Source organism: Pituophis catenifer, unplaced genomic scaffold, assembly GCF_029215685.1.
Source record: "Pituophis catenifer annectens isolate HBS135680 unplaced genomic scaffold, rPitCat1.0.hap2 SCAF_1, whole genome shotgun sequence".
NCBI classification, from domain to species: Eukaryota; Metazoa; Chordata; class Lepidosauria; order Squamata; family Colubridae; genus Pituophis; species Pituophis catenifer.
The window spans coordinates 188,744,733-188,764,195 of NW_027256881.1; the positions used below are offsets into that span (position 1 = coordinate 188,744,733).

Here is a 19,463-nt window from a genome sequence, read left to right on the forward strand (position 1 = left end):
TCTAGCCATCACTGTTCTAGATTTACATAATGGAATGCCCATAATAATTAGAAGTTCCTCAGGAAATGTTTGCAGCTGTTCTGAATTGTTTTAACAAAAGGCCTACCGATCACCTAGTATTTGGGAGGCAAGGGGACGGACATTGCTTCCTTGACAGTAATAGGCCCACAGGCTTATATTAAGATCTTTCATTGAGTATGAATCTTATTGCTTTCTTCTTTTTATTTTTTAAAGATACCAATTAGTATTTAGATTTTGCAAGTTAGCAATGGGGAATGAAGCCCTGCAAAACAGCAACACCAAGTTTCCTCCTTCTAAATTTTTTAAATAACATGGAAGCAGGGGAGGTATTCAACATCCAAAGCCACATTCTCCAGTATCTCATTAATTATTTACAACATTTGTTACAACAGCAACAAATATCTATGGGATAAATCCTCAGACTTAGATTTCTTAGATTCCAGTGTAATGACTAATAAGCAATAGTTAAAGTGAAGATGTTTTGCACACCAGCGTGCATTCCACTAAAATGGCAATTAGAGTAAAATCAGCAGGAGAAAAGTAATGGATCGTGTTCTTATTTTTCTGCACAGATTCTGTACTGGTTACAGAAAAAGCTCTTAGAAAATATGAAAAATGTAGAGTTGTTTACTATATTTTATTAAAAGCATTTTTCTTTGTTGCAAATACAGTATGCACTATAGACAGATCCAGAGACTGAGTTAGATTAGGGGATAGAAATTTCAGGAAGACATGAGCCAGTTTTATGAACATCATAGTAGAGTTAGAAAACATTTGCCTTATCCTGTATGATACTTTACATGGTAAAGTATCTGAACTGGTTTACATATACACTATGGCTTTGAAAAATGCTCCATAAGTCAATATTAACATAGAGTAAGCTGTTCAGGTAAAAGAGACGAGTTTTAACTAATTTTTCACAATACTTTCTCATTACTGTTTTCACTAGTGCCACAAAATCCACTTAGTCAATACGCATACACATGTACTGAATATGTCCCCTGAAACCACAAACATAATATGTTAATAATTTAAAGTAAACATATTACCTTGAAAACAATTTATGCCAATTTAGGGCCAAAATACATTATTTTTCTTTAGATTGCATGCTAGAAGTACTTAATCCATAACTCCTATATTTTTAGGTGGAATTAGCTTTCTTTGGGAAAATGTACATTTTAAATGTGAAGAAACTAATCAAGATTGAGATTCCAATCAATTAAAGTTGATACTCTCCATGCTAGAGTTCCAGTGAAGACTGAGTCCTTGGGTACATATGAACATTGATTAATTAAGCATTTAAATTTGTATTAGGCTAGATTACATTTTTTTAAAAAAGTAACTTTTAGAAGTATTGTTAAAATGTATAAAAGGAAATGTTATTTACTATTAGTAAATAACATTTCCTTTTATACATTTTAACAATACTTCTAAAAGTTACTTTTTAATATTAAAGTTAATATTTTATATTAATTAATTTTATATATTTTATATTAATATTACTGGCACCAAAGTACTGTAGGTACACGGGTGTACCTATCTAGAAATATGTGTCAACAATTGCCAATAGCAAACAGGAAGACAAAGAATCAGAGAATGAATACAAATCATGAAAAAATAAAATAGGAAAAAAATCAATTTTTTTGTTTTTGTTTCACAATAAAAATCATGTACATTGTTTCCTGATATAAAAGTTCCATATATTTACTATGTCTACTGATTCTTCATAATTGTATTTGTTTCCGCTGCATACACCATAAACCTATACTTCTTTGGCCATAAATAAGTCTTACTATGTTTTAAAAAAATGTGTATGACTAAGAGTGTAAGGTCCATAACAGTAGGGACACATTTTCAGTCACCTTGAATAATAAACATGAGCTTACTAATATTTCTTCTAGCATTCTAAAATCATTATATCAGGCAGTACATTATTTATAATCCTGACATCATACAAAATGTATAAAGGACCTATGCACTTACCTTTCCAAAAATGTTATGACTTTTGAAGAACTTTTCAACCTTTCTCAAATTAACCTCTCTCCATCTGTTTCCTATATTTCTGTAAGCCAATCCTGGTGAAACATCAAATCCACATGATTTTATAGAAACTGGGTGTTGCTGTAGTAAGCAAACTTTTGTGGATGGAATTCCAAGTCTGTGTTGACCTTAAAAGTTAGGACCTGAAAACTTCTTTTGAAATCACATGGAAATGCCATGAAAATTAATTAGAAACAAGTCAACAAATCACATGCAAATCAAGGTTCTCAGAGTGCACCAGAAGTATTTGTAGGGCTGTGCATGATTCAAAAATGATTCAGAAGAATTACTTGGAGCCTTCTAAAACTATAGCCTCTTTCTATTATATTCTTTCAGTCTCCTGTGTGACTCTGAAAGATACTCTTAATTTAAGAAATCTAAAATGTCACTGCCGTAGGACCATCTCACAATAACAAACAGACCAAATTGCTTGGCCAATTCCAGTAAATTCCTTTACTAGAAATATAAACCACTTCACTAAACCATTTACATGATTTCCAACTTGATAATCTGGATCTATTTCAATAGACGTTTTAATAGTTCTATTAAACACTTGTCAAGCAATATTTCAAGGAATCCTAAGGCTCATTGGAAGAGTGTTGTTCATGAAAACAACAAATGTGATGTGATTTTAGCTACAACCCAGAATACTCTTATTCAAGAGCTTATTTTTCAGATTTAGGACATTATCAAATTTAGCAAGATTTAGAGTGATTTACCAATTTTAATATATTCCTTCTGAAATCCGAGATAAGAATTTGAGAGGCAATCACTCTAGTAATCTATGAAAACCTGCTTCTTAATAAGTTACTATATGCAGAAACAGAGCTGAATATTTAATTCCTGAAAAAAAACATAGCTTCATCTATTAGTCAAAAAATTAAATCACTTTCAGAAAAAAAATCAATGTATTTATATTTCATTATAGTTTGTTTGATATAGTAAAAATGAACAACACTGGAAAAATAAATAAAGCCATCACAATTAATTCTCTATAAATAACATTAATAGGCTTATTGAGTATTTACTTTTGTTGTGAATATTCTTCCAAACTTTTTCTAAAGGAGAAATATTAAGGTGTAAACATTAATATTCCCTTTGCAAACAGGTATGCTGAGATATGTTGTGGTACTTAAAAAACAAATGTAAGCTTGAGTCCATAAATCTCTGCAGAGTTGGGAAATGAAGGCAATAAACCCAAGAGGAATAATCTAAAAAGGGGCTGGAGGGAGAAAAGGACAGACAAAGAAGAAACTGGATTTGCATTTAGGTATAATTTATACATGAAGTATAAAAATAATGGCAATCTTGAAGAGCCATTTCACTATACATTATATCAGCTTTGTTTCCTTCCTTAATCCAGTTGGAAGCCAGTAGAATTCCAGGAAGATTTCATTTACTAGTCTACAACCTTCTATTTTACATTCAAATATCAACGTACAATAAAAAAGATAGTACACACTTCTCTGGATATGGGGCAACGAGTTGCCTTTTACCAGCTAGAATAGATCAAGCAGTGAAATTACTTTTAATTCCAAGTGTTCATAAACCTCTTTCCAAATAATAAGTTTTTGGATTTGTACATAGGCTGTTGATTTCAAGCTAGACACAAGAGACACTTTTGAAATGAATACAAAAGCCCAATTTCTAAGACATGTCAAAGTTCACATCAGTCAGACAGCCTTTCTTACATCATTGCTTTGCAATAAAATGTTAGGATGGCTTCTGAATGTCATAAAACAAAATGCAAAGCAAATATTTAACGTTAATCCACCTGGCTCATACATTTTATCTAAAATGCCATTGTAATTCAGTAACTCATTTTTCAATTATGTGCAACTTGTTTTTACTTTACTTCTAGATAAGAAAGAATGCTAGAGTCTTCCACTAAGACAGGTGACTCAAAGCAGAAATCTAAACTATCACAAAATTTACAGTAGATATTGATACAAGAATAAAGTTGTGGAAATCACGGCTCTATCTGGATTTTTGGTTTGGTTTTTGGATCAACAAAAGGGATGTGCATTTGAATTCAGAATCATTTCCTCAAGATTATAAAACTACTTTTGTTCAAGTCTATTGTTGCCTGCAAAACATGCATGTATACTGGGATCAATATTTTCAATCATACAGCCTTTATTTTACACTTTTGTCAGTCAGTTATGTTTAATATGGAAAACAGAGCCCCATACTAGAGTGTCACTTTATGAGTCTCCACCATGAGTATGTTTGCTTTAAAATTTCTGATCAATTTCAGCAGAGAACAGCCATTTCAATCTGTTATTAATATATCTTAAAATTAAATCATTCAAGCACACTTAACTTAGATGCAGTTGTGCTTTGATCTCTTCAAGGACCTGACAGCCCCATTCAACTTTATATTCTGTGGAAAATTAGCTAGTCTTCTACTTTTGAGATTTCATTACAATATCCCTGTATATTAAAGGAATCTTTTCGATGTATTACATGAATAGTTTATTATGAAACTGGTTAAGACTGAATCAGAAAAATTGGCGAAATATTTCTGCTTTAATGTTCTTTCCAGAATCACATGAGGAACCAAGAACACTCCATTTAAAATTTTAGATAAACCAGATGAAGCCAATGTTTGATTTGCTTGTTCATTCTCCTAAATCAAGTGTGATTTGCTTGTTCATTCTTCTAAATCAAGTGTGTTTAGTTCTTCTTCTAGTTCTTCCAAGTCCTCGCCAGTAAATAGATTTTCATCAACAGGTACAGCATCAATTACACCATTTTCTGGGTTGCCTTCCATGTCACTGTCAGGATCTAAATCACTTTGCTCTCCATTTTCAAGTCCACCCCCTGAAGCTTCACTTAACTTGTTGTCTGAAAAATAAAATAATAATTATTATCATTTGTGTGTGTGTGTGTGTCTTTCAGTGCCTGTTAATCTCTGGCCACCGCCCAAAGTAGTCCCTGCAATTTCCTCAGCTAAATTTCAGCAATGGTTTTCCTTTGTTTGCTTCCTAGCCTAAGCGATTGCGACTGGCCCAATGTCCCCAAACTGGCTTTGTGTGTAAGGCGAAATTCAAACTCAAGGTCTCAAGAGTTTCTAGGTCAGTTCCTTGGGGTGCGGTGCCATCTGTACGCTGATGACACTCAGCTGTACATCTCCACCCCAAACCACCCCAATGATGCCCTTGAAGTGATGTCCCAGTGTCTGGAGGCCGTGTGGGTCTGGATGGGGAGGAACAGGCTTCGACTCAACCCTTCCAAGACCGAGTGGCTGTGGATGCCGGCATTCCGATATAGCCAGCTGGTGCCATCGCTGGCTATTGGGGGCGAGTCATTGACCCCCACAGAGGAGGCTCGCAACTTGGGCGTCCTCCTGGACACACGGCTGTCTTTAGAAGAGCACATGACAGCCGTGGCCAGGGGGGCTTTTTATCAGGTTTGCCTGATATGCCAGTTGTGCCCCTTTCTGAGTCGGGATTCCTTATGCACAGTCACTCATGCTCTTGTCACTTCTCGCCTGGACTACTGCAATGCTCTTTACATGGGGCTCCCCCTGAGGAGCACCCAGAAGCTCCAACTGGTCCAGAATGCGGCCGCGTGGGTGATTACGGGAATGACATGGCGCTCCCATATAACACCTCTCCTGCGCGAATTGCACTGGCTCCCGGTGGTCTTCCGGGTGCGCTTCAAGGTGTTGGTTCTCACCTTTAAAGCGCTCCATGGCTTAGGGCCAGGGTATTTACGAGACCGCCTTCTGCTACCGATAACCTCCCACCGGCCAATACGCTCTCACAGAGAGGGCCTCCTCAGGGTGCCGTCGGTCAAGCAATGTCGGCTGGTGGCCCCCAGGGGGAGCACCTGCCCTCTGGAACGAGCTACCTCCCGGAATACGGCTGATCCCGGATCTCCGCACTTTCCGTAAGGCCCTGAAGACATTTTTATTTCTGAAAGCCGGCCTGGCCTGAATAGGTTTTATGGGTTAGTTTTTAATTGTATAGCTTGGGGTTTTAAATTGGGAGGCCGACTAATTTAATTTATTTTTAGTTATCTTAACTTTTATATTGTATGTTATTTTAATTTTCGGCTGTTCACCGCCCTGAGTCCCTTCGGGGAGAAGGGCAGTATATAAATTCAATAAATGAATGAATGAATGAATGAATGAATGAATGAATGAATGAATGAATGAATAAATCACACTACACAAACTTGTCTCTATTTACACATCAATCATATTTAATATCATTAAGCAAGACTGATGTACCTGAAAAATATATCAAAGCTAAGGAACTACAAAGTAAAACTCAAAGCATTACACTTCAAAATAAACTTTTCAGAAATCAGGAGTCTACTATACTTAACCTAGAGAAATGTATGTATTTCAAAAGATGCAAAAAGTTCCTTCTGAGCAGGCAGATTTAGGACTTTAGCTTTATTTTCAAGAAGAGGTTTTGACTCTTCTACTTGGAAACAATTTTATCATGTTGTTGCACCCATTTTTATGTTATTCAGGATAACTTAAGAAACATTCTGTACTTTTTGGGGAAAAAAACATGTTTTTATATTTTACCATGCATATGTTCTTTAAATTGGGTTGCGTATTTCAGTTCCAGTTCTTTATTTTAAAATAATGCCATTTAATTAGTGTCTAAGATTGAAATCTAGGGAGACCAAGCCATCTCCAGTCTCTTTTATTCTGCAAGTATTTTTAATTATATAAAAAAAATGCTACCTAATTTATTACAGAAAGCAGTACTTTTTTCTCTCAAATGAGTTGCAGATAGCTGTTTATTATAACTTTCTTAGTTAACCAGTGTTTTATTTTCTGCCATTTCAAATACTATTTTTTATTTTTAGTTGAACAGTTGGGAGACTACACGTGTAATTTAAAAAAAGAATATTTTATAGGATTATTAAGATTTACAAAGTATTCTGTCTGAGGAATTCAATTATCAAAACAAATCACACAACAGGAGTCATATTTTGGGATTCACTATTAAATATAGAATATTCAAAATATAAAAATTATCAAAATCTTCCCCATTAGCATAAAACAGGTTCTTAAATGCCTTACCATCTTTCTCAGTGGAAGCATATGTGCTAAATCGTTCCAGACTAGCTACAGTAATTCCAGTCTCATCCACATCTTTTGGAACATAAAGATTCAAATCGATATCATTTATACGGACAAGTTCATCAACCTGAAGTGGAAGAAACATGGTTTCCCTTAATTAGGCTTTCTAATTAGTGTTTCTTATAGCAAAAAATTATTTCAAAATTAGTCAACCCCCCTATTTAATAACATTTATATTCAATTGCTTGTGCACTGGACTACAACCTTAAAACAAGTACTGATGGAGGAATTTAGCATGTGCATTTAACTACAGGATTGTTGAATTGTGGAAGGACTTTTTTCCCACATGCACATTTCTCTTGCAGCTGCTTTACCTCATCTTCTCCTGTCCCTTGAATATAATGGGTGTCATCTGCTTCTTCATCATCTGCATCAACTAGTTCTGGACGGAACTCAAACACTTCACGCCCGCTGATCTAGCCATGGAGAAAAGGACCAAATTTAACCAGAAATGTAACAATTACAGACAGATGGATATAAAAACAACATCCATTAATACTATGGCTTAATTTTGCTATATAAAAAAGGAGAACATACCACCAATGCTTTACCAGCTTTAAAGTCCGCTTTCCTTCTTTCCATATCTTGCTCAGCTTTATCAATTTTTTCTTGTCTTTTTCTTTTCTTCCATGCAAGAAAAGACTCTAAAGTAATTTTAGTAACATTTGATCCTAAGGCAGAACGCTGCAAGATAAAAAATGATCAATGAGCGGGATCTTAAAAGACTTCCTTGTTTCTCATTTTTCTCTCTCTAGTACATTAAAATCTAAATGTATCATAAATCTTTTCAGCAAAATGCGAGTATATATGGCTTAGACCCCTTGAATTTCTAGCTTATTTGGAACCAAAAGCAGGACTTCATATTTTTAAATTGTGGGTTCCACAATCTACAAGGATTTGGAAATATAAAGTATAAATTAAAATTAAGGTTAAAAATTTATTATCATAAAGATATTCAGTTAAGATAAATGAGTGCCCCCTGGAGGCAAATACTAGTATTTATTTTCATAATGTCTAATGTTGCAGAAATTAAAAAGCTTAATTTTTTAAAGTAAGATAATAGAATACTGTAGCTCTACCTTTCTCAATAATTAAAAAGTTATTGCAATTTAATAATAATATCTTTCAATTTAACATTGTCAGCTATACTCAATTAATGGGATACTTTCATTGCCCAAATAACTGCATTCCTTCCCCCACTCTTATCTATTTCAGGGTAAGTGGTTACATTACCTCTTTTTCTATTAGATCTTCTAAAGAAATTTCTTCTTCTTTTTCTTCTTTCTTTTTGTCCTTTTTGAGCACAAAACCAGGAGGAAGTGCATGGCGGTACATACAATTGTCACCTCCACCGGGACAGACCCAAAACCAGCCGTATTTGTTGTTTTCAATAGCATCAAGGAAATACTTGCACACCTGCATTAAACATTTAGCATCAAACTCTGTTTTCTATTTTATACCCACAAGAGAATGCTTCTTATTCCTGGGGACAAAATGCAAATATATGAATTCACCTGGAGCAATCTTAAAGCATCTTGAGAAGATAATATGCCATGTTTAGTTTATTTACACAGAATGAAGTGTCCAACATTCATTCCCCCCCCCAAGATGTAATTGTTTTAGTTAAAATGCTCTTAGTTATTTTTGTATTTGACACCAATCCCTTCAGATGATATTACTACATTTGTTATCTCATTCTCTATTCATATTAGCATTATCATAGTTACTTAGTAACTATATAATCCTGAATACATCTGAAGTAGCTCTTTATGATTGGGAAAAGTTAGTTTATACAGTACCTATATTTCCAAAATTATTCCTTTATACTGACACATGTATCATTCCTTGAAATAGGATTTGTTTTCTCTACATAAATCTCAAGCCCACCTTCATGCCTTTCATGTCTAAAATAAAATAGAAGTAGTAAAAACAAAGTTGGAATTACATCCAGAAAACATTAAATAATCTATGGCAAAATAATTATATGCCTGAGATAGTTCTTATTCTATGGATTCCATATTTCCTTGCATTGTATTATGTTCGTATGCTATTACTAAGGTTAATTTGCCCAGGCTAAAACAAACTATATTTTTGAATCGTGGAAGTTTTGAAAAGCTTCAGCTATTATTACACTAGTCTTCCATAGCACACAGTGAGTATTTCAGTTCATTTTATCAGCAACTTTCTCTCCTAAATGGAGAGAATACACAATGAAATAATATGTAAATCTACATAAAGAAAATAGTACAAGTTCTTTAATTAAGAACCAAAAATACATACGATTTGTGTTTTAGGTTTTTTCTTTTCAGCTTCCCCATGCTTCTTGTTCACTACCTCCTCCAGCTTTTTTTCATCCCAGTTATCCATTGTGTCTAGACAGAATAGCAGAATGTTTCATGAAAAGAAATGTTTTAAGAAAGCACCTTAATCACCATTAACAACCTCTCCATTACATGCCAGGAAAAAGAGAAAGATTTCATCTATACGTTTATGAATATTTAGGATGTAAGGAGTAATATGAACAAAAAGAAATATTAAACTCTAGGTATGTATTAGTTCATACAAAACAGGGCAATGTTATCAAAAACATAGTAAATGTTTGATTTGAATACCTTAGCAAATATTCATACTGGCATTTTAGACAGAACATGATTTACCATTATATTAATGAACTATGCATTCAGGTAATGTCAACCAATCCCCTTTCCTAGTTGGTTGATAAGACTTGAATTTTTTCATTGAGACAAACTGCAAATGTGCACTTTCATGCAGTATGCATGAAACTGAACAAGTCACAATATTTGTCTAGATTTAGTTATAGCACCGAACTGTGGCTGAGTAAAAAAAAATCCAATGTTTTTGATCTTACAAACATATCTAAATAGTAAATAAAAAGCACTATTTCATGCTTAATAAGATGTACTTATAACACTGCATTGTTTTTATTATGAAAGCCTTTACCAACAGCATGATAATTTGGATTTTTTAAAATTATTATTTTTATTGTTATTGTCCTGAAATCACAGGTAACCAAGAAATATCTTGCTAAAATGGCAGAAAACAGATCTCACAGCTACTTACAAAGTTTCATCTAAGAGAATACCTACCCTAAGAAATATTATTTATACTAACTTACAGAACCGTTTTTCAGAAATAACTTACCTTTTTCAAGCTCCTCATCTCGTGCATCAATGTAGACACTTCTCTTTTCACACTTCCTCTCTAAAGACAAGTCATGAGAGAATTTGCACTTGTCTCCTTTTGTGCACTGCCCTTGCTTGAAGAAGGCACAGACTACTGATTTTGGATCTGCTCCTGTAAATTTTGCACACTGTTTAGTCTAATTTTTTTCACATTAAACAAATAAACCTGAAATGGAACACTAAAAAAATGTAAATTTATTAAGAAAATTACCTTTACTTATTTTTTGGGCTGCAACTACAGGTTTGAAAAGCTCATTCAGTTCTTGCAATTCTTTCTTCTTATCATCTTTCTTCAATTTTTTGTCAGCATCTACTTGAGCAGCCTAGTAAAGCATATCATCATTAATATACATAAGTTATGGTTTAGTATTTAATTTAGCATATAATTATACTACCCATAGCCATATGGCTATAAACATGGATATAATAAAAAAGAAATCAAATCATGATATGTGCAAAGGGAAAAGAGGAAAGCCTAGTAAATATTTACTTACCTGCCGTGGGTTTTGTTGACCAAATTTAACTTGGTGGGTCACTGCCTTGATAAACTTTTGTTGTTTTGCTCCTTTCTTGTTCTTTAAGCCAAATGTTTTATCCTAAATTTGAAATATTTGCATGAGTGTTAGCATTACATTTTACAAAATTTGCACTTGTCTCCTTTTGTGCACTGCCCTTGCTTGAAGTTTTTGAAATTTATCCTTAGTAAAAACAAACTCTAACTAAAAACATTTTTGTTTTATTAGAATACAATTAACATTCAAGAATATGTCCACTTGAATAATAAAACATTTTTTTATGAGAAATGCCAATCAAAAGGAAACATGCATTATTTCTTCCTTATCCATCAGTCCAATTTCTTGCAATATATATTAATTTTCTTCTCAGACACAATGTCTGGTGGTTGTATCCATATAAATACAGTTGGTTATTGTGTTTGGTCTTGGGCCATAAATAAAATTTGGAGATTTTAAATTGGTTATTTAAATAACTGAAAGATTTTAATTTCTCAAAGCCCTGCAGATTCAGGATTATGATGAACATGCTTAGGTGACAGTAAAACTGAAGCAAAATATTCTGCATACAAAGGAAGCTAAAAAGAAAATATATGAAATAGAACTGTGTGCATATACCCTAAAATTCTATCAACAAAAATATCAGGCTATTAAAGTAGATGGACCATTACAATTATTTATTTGAATATAATTAGGGTGGAAGCTTTTAAGCATTTTTATTTTCCCTTCATATAACACAATATGCAAACAGCCTTAAATATAGCTTTGAGTATATACCTCTTTAGTTTTTCTCTGCTACAGTGTTACAGTTCAGCCAGTTAAATCCCACATTTTTATAGGTTAATGTATTTTTCACTCCAAATGATTCAACAAATCTTGAAACTGTCTCTAACCTTTCTTTGACAACAACAATCAAGTTATCCATTTCTATTTTTAGCAAGATATTCAAAGTTCTCAAAGCTTGTTAGAAGATAGTAAATCTCTCACTTTGTTTTTTAAAGAGTTCAATTGATATTATATCCATAACACCGTGTGATCTAATTATTACTTTATCTTTGCCTTATTCTGAGGTTTATAAATATTGCAAATATTTTGTATAATACCTTATAAAGAAATTAACAAGAGAGGCAGAAGCAAAAATGATACCTTAAAGATTTTACTGGAGAATGATTAAAATTTGAGTAAGAGGAACACTTTCTCCCTAGCAAATTTATCTGAAATTGTCAATTTTAACAAATTAGTAGCATGATCATTTGTCTTTCATGTCTAGCACTGCCATCATCAAAGTAGGAAATTATTTTTTTGTTTCAAGAGTGTTTTTATAATATCTAAAGAACTGCAGCAATGTGTTGAGTTATTCCCAGAAAGCCTGAGTATGCCAACTGATGTAATCCTTACACTGCTTAAGATTTTAAATATCACAGAATCAAACCACACTTTCTTCCAATGTTTCATTCTTCACAGTATTACCTCTCATCTACTACTCTCTTAGAGATAATAGTCACAGCCAAACTTTTCTTTCTTGAATCCTTTAAAACTAGTCCCTTTCAAACCTTACTTAAGCTGAAACAAAGGATACATAATTGAAATAATCCTATATTCTTCATACGGAGGCATATGAAGAATATAGGATTATTTCAATTATGTATCCTTTGTTTCAGTTTAAGTAAGGTTTGAAAGGGACTAGTTTCCTCTATAGTTTCACTATCTCCATTTTAGATTTTAAATTCTTTGAAAAATGGACTTGTGAGGTATTTATCATTCACTTATACAGCTCTATATAATAACTTAATATAGTCATGTCCATAGGTTGTTTTAATAGCCTATATAAATAACCCCAAGTCTAAAAATATTTATTACAGTGTTCATTTTGGTAAACTATAATAGAATATTGGTCTTGTGGATGAACATTGTTAATAGTAATCCTTGATTACTATTCCAGCAAACATTAACAGAATTTGTTTTTGCACAAAATCCAATCCTATCAGTTTTATCCCAAGATTCAAGATGACATATCATTTGAGCTGTTACACCACTACAACTTTTTAGAGGCTAGATACACCTTTTATATCATAAATTAGCAGTGTAAATCATAAAATAATTCAAAATAAATTTGGCTTCATGCGATTGTTATATAAAGGCTGTCCAAAGCTTTAAAAAGATGTCTTGTTTCAAAGATTTAGGCAGAGCTTCCCTCGAAGCTGCTCTGCAGTCCCTTCAAGGCAAACTGCTCGAGCATAAGTTCTACAGGAGAAGACTGAGATGAGGGTCTATTTCCTTCACCACTCACCAAAGTATTTCTGGATTGAGGTGGTCTGAATGGAACTCTGTGCTGAACAACAGAGCCATAAGGCCTGGAGCCCCTTAGGCACGTGCCAAATATCTTCCAGGAAAAGTTGTTTCAGTGTATGCTGTATCCTGCAGCACTGGTCCCAACTATTTATAAAGCCAATGCAAATTACTTCACAGAAATAAATTGCATTAACTCTGACAACTCTGACAACCGTGAACCCCCATAGTTCAAATCTATTCATGGAAGGAAAACTGTTACTCTACATAGGTTTAATAAATATACTTTTATAGCCAACTCCAATGTGCATTCTGTTGTATATAGATACAAAACAGAACTTTAAGCCTGATACTTTGATGGTGTTAATTCCTTGAAACTACATCCATATTTGTAGCAGCATTCCAGCTGTGCTCAATAATTCTTCCTATTAACAGAATTGAAGTTTTTAGCCTTGGCATGTAAAAATCTTTTTTTTAAAATTCTTTTGTGGTTTTTAACTTCTATGAAAGGATTCACTGGGGCTTGTAAACCTTTTCATAAATTGCTGTAATTTCAGTCAGCCAATATGGAGAACCAGGGAAGCCTTGGCTCAAATATTCACTCACAAAGTTCACTGGGTGACTTTGCACCATTCCTTCGCTCTCAGCTACACTGAGCACACAGGACTGTCATTATAAGAATCAAATTAGGAGAGATTCCCATATATGCCATCCTTTTTAGTACCTAAAACAAAACATGAGATATATGGGTAATAAATCCATAATAATAGCCGGATATAGAATGATTCTGAGAAAGTTACCTACAATTAGGAACATTTTCATACAGTCCAAAATTAATTCCAGCATCAGTTACAAATGTCAACAGATGCCTTGGCTTCTTTACATGCCTTTTTTTTTTCCATCATCATCCCAGGCTTCAAACTAAGACTGAGATAAGAAAACAAAGCCTCTAAAAGTTTCTTTAGGGAGTAACATACAGTCTGTTGCATTTCTTTAAATATACTGTTACTTAAAGTTACCTACATACACTTTTTAAATCTTAATAGAACCCACAAAAATCTTGATGCCTAGCCAACAGGTAGTCCTTGACTTACAACAGCTCATTTAGTGACCTTTCAAAGTTACAGCATTGAAAAAGTGACTTATGACCATTTTGCACACTTACAACCGTTGCAGCATCCCCATAGTCACGTGATCAAAACTCAGATGCTTGGCAACTGACTCATATTTATGACGGTCGCAGTGTCCCAGAGTCACATGATCCCCTTTTACGCCCCTCCTGATAAACAAACTCAATGGGGAAGCCAGATTCACTTTAACAACCGTATTACTAATTTAACTGCAGGGATTCGCTTAAAACAACAGGGGCCAGAAAAGCCGTAAAATGGGACAAACCTCACTTAACAAATTTCTCACTTTAGCAATCTTGGTGCTAAAAGCCTTGGTGGTGCAGCAGACTAAAGCACTGTTAAGTAACACCAGCTGCCTGCAATTACTGCAAGTTCAAATCTCACCAGGCTCAAGGTTGACTCAGCCTTCCATCCTTTTGAGGTAGGTAAAATGAGGACCCGGTTTATGGGGGCAATAAGCTAACTTTGTATAAAAAAGAACACCGCTTGGGCGGGGGCGGGGGGGGCGCGCGCGAAAGCCCTACTGAATATATATGTACAAAAGTATGAAGGCTATTGCTTAACGCCTTGTAAGCCGCCCTGAGTCTCCGGAAAAGGGCGGCATATAAATCGAACCAATAAATAAATAAATAAATAAATAAATAAACCAACATTCTGGGCTCAATTGTGGTCGTAAGTCGAGGTACAACTCATCTGCTGTAGTGACCAAGAATACCAGGCGTTAAGGTCGCATGCAAAGCATTTCTATTTGTATTTTAGCAATGTTAAACTCTAATCTGCAGCGATTCCCTTAACAACCGTGGCAAGAAAAGTCGTAAAATGGGCCAAAATTCACTTGGCAACATTCATTCTGGGTTCAATTGTGGCCGTAAGTCGAGGACTACCTGTACACTGTCAGCTTTCTAAAACTGTTTCTCCCCCCCCCCTTCCCCAAAGGGTTGTCTAAGGAAGGCGAAACGCGAACAAAAAGAGGGACAGACTTCCTCTACACTTTTTTTCCCCCTACTAAAAGTGATCTAAACCCAAGGAGGAGGAGGAGGAGGAGGAGGAGGAGGCAAGGCCCTTTGGGTCCCAACCGCCCTCCATTTATACTCCTCCAGGCGGAAAACTGGCATGTCAGGGAGAGGAGAAGCCCCGTTTCCCTTTTCCCCGCCCAGGCTCCTTTTGCCACAGGCAGGCAGGCAGGCAGGCAGGCAGGCAGGCAGAAAGAACCGGGAGCAACGCGTGAAGCCTCCCCCGCTGAAGAGGACTCAGGCCCGAGGACTCACCTCAATTATCTTCTCCTTCTTCTTCTGATCCGCTTTTTTATTCCCCCCCGCCGCCGCTGCCGGGGGCGGTTTCTTCGGGGGCATTTCGGGACGGAAGGGGGAAGGGGGGGAAAGAGAGAGGGGGGAAAGAAAAAAAAAAAGGCCCTGAGGGAAAAGCAGCCGCTCGCTTTGGCTTAACGGCAAGTGAGAAGCGGAGGGGGCGACCGCCGAGCGAGTGTCGAAACGAACGAGAGGGAGGGAGCACGGCCGGAAGAGATGCCTCAGTTTTGCGACAGGCCGTCAGTGAAGAAAGCGGCGGAAACGCAAGACGGAAGTGCGGCTGCGCAGAAGTGGAGGCGGCGGCGAATCGCAATGCCGGCGAATATATTCATTGTATTCCTTGTATAACGCCCACAATGCATTTCGCAAGGGTAGCTGTTTCGTGTATTACGTCACGGAGTTCTTGCTTCCGATTGCGAAATCGGGGCGGGGGGCGGGAAATAGACGGGGGAGGGGCGGGATTAGGGTGAGATTGAAAGGGCGACGCCTTCCTTTTCAAGTCGGTCTCTATACCTACGACGTTCGTAGGTGAGCCCCGCGGAAAGGATTCTGCATTGAGAGGTCCTCTCTCTCAATCTCTCTGAGCTTGCTTGGTTTTCCTGCAGACGTTTCATTACCCAAGCTAGGTAACATCATCAGCCCTGATGTTGTTACCTAGTTTGGGTAATGAAACGTCTGCCCAAAAAAAAAAAAAAAAAGCCATCAAGCTCATGAGAGGATCCCTCATGTCAACCCTGAGCCACAAATATTCTCCTTTATTGGTGTTTTCTGCATTTTTTTTAACTTCTCACTCTAACCCTGGGAACATCTCTGGTGGCTTTCTGTCCAAATCCTAGTTAGACTCGAATTTGCCTAGCTTTTCAACATTGGCAAGATCATCGATTAAACCTTATTAAGATGTCTATGGTATTGTCCTTTGTGTGTATATGGGAGGCAGCCAAACAGATATATGCCTATATTAGACATACAGACACAGACTTCAGAGTATAATTAGAACTGCAGAAAAAACAATTGCTACCAACCTGCCTTCCATTGTGGACCTGTATACTGCACGAGTCAAAAAGAGGGCTGTGAAAATATTTACAGACCCCTCACATCCTGGACATAAACTGTTTCAACTCCTACCCTTAAAACGACACTATAGAGCACTGCACACCAGAACAACTAGACACAAGAACAGTTTTTCCTGAACGCCATCACTCTGCTAAACAAATAATTCACACTGTCAAACTACTAAGTCTGCATTACTATTAATCTTCTCATTGTTCCTATCATCCATCTCCTTCCACTTATGACTGTATGACTGTAACCTTGCTGCTGGTATCTTTACGATTTATATTGACTGTTTCCCTATGACTATCATTAAGTGTTGTACCTTATGATTCTTGATGAACATATCTTTTCTTTTATGTACGCTAAGAGCATATGCACCAAGACAAATTCCTCATGTGTCCATTCATACTTGGCCAATAAAAAATTCTATTCTATTCTATTCTATTACACCAGAGGCTTCATGAACCTACTTTTGTAAAGATCTCCATGAGATTGTGGCAACCTCCATGAGATTGTGGCAAAGAACAAGAATATTGGACAGGGCAGTGTGATTTTGATGGTTTTGAAAGATAAACTCAAAAACTCGATTGAGCTGTACACGATTTGATTTCTCATCCCATTTGTGTTTCGGATACTTCTGATTTTGGAATTCAGACAAGCTACTTATGCCAGTGGGAGGATATTTTGGCTCTACAAATTTTGAACTCTGCTGCTCATTATACTTTGACTCATTATTTGTTTCCCATTTTTGCTTAGTAAAACTGATGTAGGAGCATGTTTGGCTTTCTGTCAAAAACTAACTGTAGCAACAAAGATTGTTTAATGATACAAGAACCCAAATCCTGTGGGCTTCAGTAAATATAATGAGTATTAGGGCTTGGCTAACACTTGCCTGCCTTCTGTATTTTCTGTTCATGCTAAACAATCTATCAGGCTCTGGGCCCCATTGATTAAGCAATGCCAGCCTGATGGAATTGAGAAAATGGGTTTTACTGCTGTCTGTCCACTGGAATGTGATTCCTCCAGAGATTTATATGCTCCAGCTTGATTTTATTTAGTCGAATTCTTAAGACCTGGCTCTTCTCAGGCTTTGAGCTAGAATGGGAGACAGACGCCACCTTGTAGGTTATCTGAACTGTAAAGTATTGGTGGTTCTTTTTTGTACTTCATGTAAATTGTTTTATTTTAATTGTTTTGTATGCTAACCAGAACTGTAATGGTGTTTAATTGTCAGCGTATACATTTAAATAAATGCTTTTCTTTGAAGTACCATAGTACCGTGTTATTTCTTGTATCTCCCCCACCCCCAGTTCCATTTCTGTATTTGATTGATCTCTCCTTTTTTTAGGGAAAAGATTAGAGGAATTGATGTTGACACAGCTGTTCTTCCTTATTCAAAAATGTTATGAAGATTCTGGAATCAGAGTAAGATGCAAACTACAAGACTCATTAGGTAAAGGTAAAGGTTTCCTTGCACATATGTGCTAGTTGTTCCCGACTCTAGGGGTCAGTGCTCATCTCTGTTTCAAAGCCGAAGAGCCAGCGCTGTCTGAAGACATCTCCGTGGTCATGTGGCCAGCATGACTAAATGCCAAAGGCGCACGGAACACTGTTACCGTCCCACCAAAGGTGGTCCCTATTTTTCTACTCGCATTTTTTAAATGCTTTTGAACTGCTAGGTTGGCATAAGCTTGGACAAGTAGTGGGAGCTCAACCCATTACGCGGCACTAGGGATTCAAACTGCTGAACTGCCAACCTTTCAATTGACAAGCTCAGGGCCTTAGCCCCTGAGCCACTGCGTCCCTGCACAAGACTCATGATCGGATCAATTTTTTGTATATATAAGGGAGCCAGAGTTGCACTTCAGTTTCTTCCTTCCTCAACCTGTAAAAGGCTTATAAAGAAAGACAGATTCAACTTCCACCCTCTCAAATTAGCAGCTATGAACATCTCCCTTTGCTATGTTTATTTATTTATTTAAAACATTTATATAGCTTCTCATCTTATATGGAACTCTGGGTAGGCTTCCCATTAAACATTAAAGTACCGGTAACATAAAAACTTATTAAAACTATTTAAACTGAACACATTAAAATGGGTACGGGTAGAACTATATGTCAAGCCTACAAATCTTTTTGCAGGTAGTCTCTAATCTGGATCATTTTGTCTTTGACTGTAATGGCTTTTGTTGATAGATTTGTTTTATTGATTTGTTTTATTTATATGCTGCTCATCTCACTCTGCAAAGTGACACTGGGTGCTTTGCAATTAAAATCCTAAGTGCAGAAAATATTTAAATCATTAATACAAAGGCAAGAGGAAAAAAAGATCAGATCAGTACTGGAGCAGCCTCTTCCCAGTTAATCCACCAATCATCTCCAACAAGTGCCCCTGTTGTTGTACCCCAGACTAACTGGCAGAGACAGATTTTAATACCCTTCCAGGTATTAAAGATATTCCAGAGAGCAGGAGCCATGGAAGAAGTGGCTCTTCTAAGTTAGGATGGTGTGTATTTGTTATTTTGGTGCAACCAAAATTAATACTTAAAAAGTTCAAGTTAAAACATCCATGATTTTTTTAAAAAATAAGACAATATAAAATATTTTTTAAAATGCCAACAATGGTATCTTGGTACTCTCATTAATTGTTTCCAGGAGGTGGGATGAGTACCAAAAATAATGAGTACTAAACAAATTTTACCCATAAGGAATAACGTAGTGAGTCACAAGGCAACTGACAGTGACAAATTCTAGCTTGTGTGTTGAGTACCAAACAAACAATGAATATGGAACAATTTTTA

The 19,463-nt window shown here is 35.9% G+C and overlaps 1 protein-coding gene across 1 annotated transcript; it reads right to left on the bottom strand.

Moving 5' to 3' along the window:
- Window positions 1–3,570: 3,570 nt before the first annotated feature.
- Window positions 3,571–15,788, bottom strand: ZC3H15 (zinc finger CCCH-type containing 15). The gene is made up of 10 exons (XM_070943070.1): window positions 15,571–15,788; window positions 10,866–10,967; window positions 10,583–10,694; window positions 10,331–10,483; window positions 9,449–9,540; window positions 8,402–8,584; window positions 7,706–7,852; window positions 7,483–7,584; window positions 7,109–7,235; window positions 3,571–4,908 (listed from the first exon to the last, which is right to left on the bottom strand). The coding sequence occupies exons 1-10, from the start codon at window positions 15,652–15,654 to the stop codon at window positions 4,715–4,717; spliced, it is 1,296 nt and encodes a 431-aa protein (XP_070799171.1). The 5' UTR covers window positions 15,655–15,788; the 3' UTR covers window positions 3,571–4,714.
- Between the last annotated feature and the right edge of the window lie 3,675 nt (window positions 15,789–19,463).

Excerpts from the sequence above, each read along its gene's own strand:
- ZC3H15 (XM_070943070.1), bottom strand. The coding sequence starts at position 15,654 with ATGCCCCCGAAGAAACCGCCCCCGGCAGCGGCGGCGGGGGGGAATAAA. Across the intron at positions 10,968-15,570 it reads AGAAGGAGAAGATAATTGAG|GATAAAACATTTGGCTTAAA; the intron begins GTGAGTCCTCGG and ends TTTCAAATTTAG. Across the intron at positions 9,541-10,330 it reads AGATGAGGAGCTTGAAAAAG|ACACAATGGATAACTGGGAT; the intron begins GTAAGTTATTTC and ends TATTCTGTCTAG.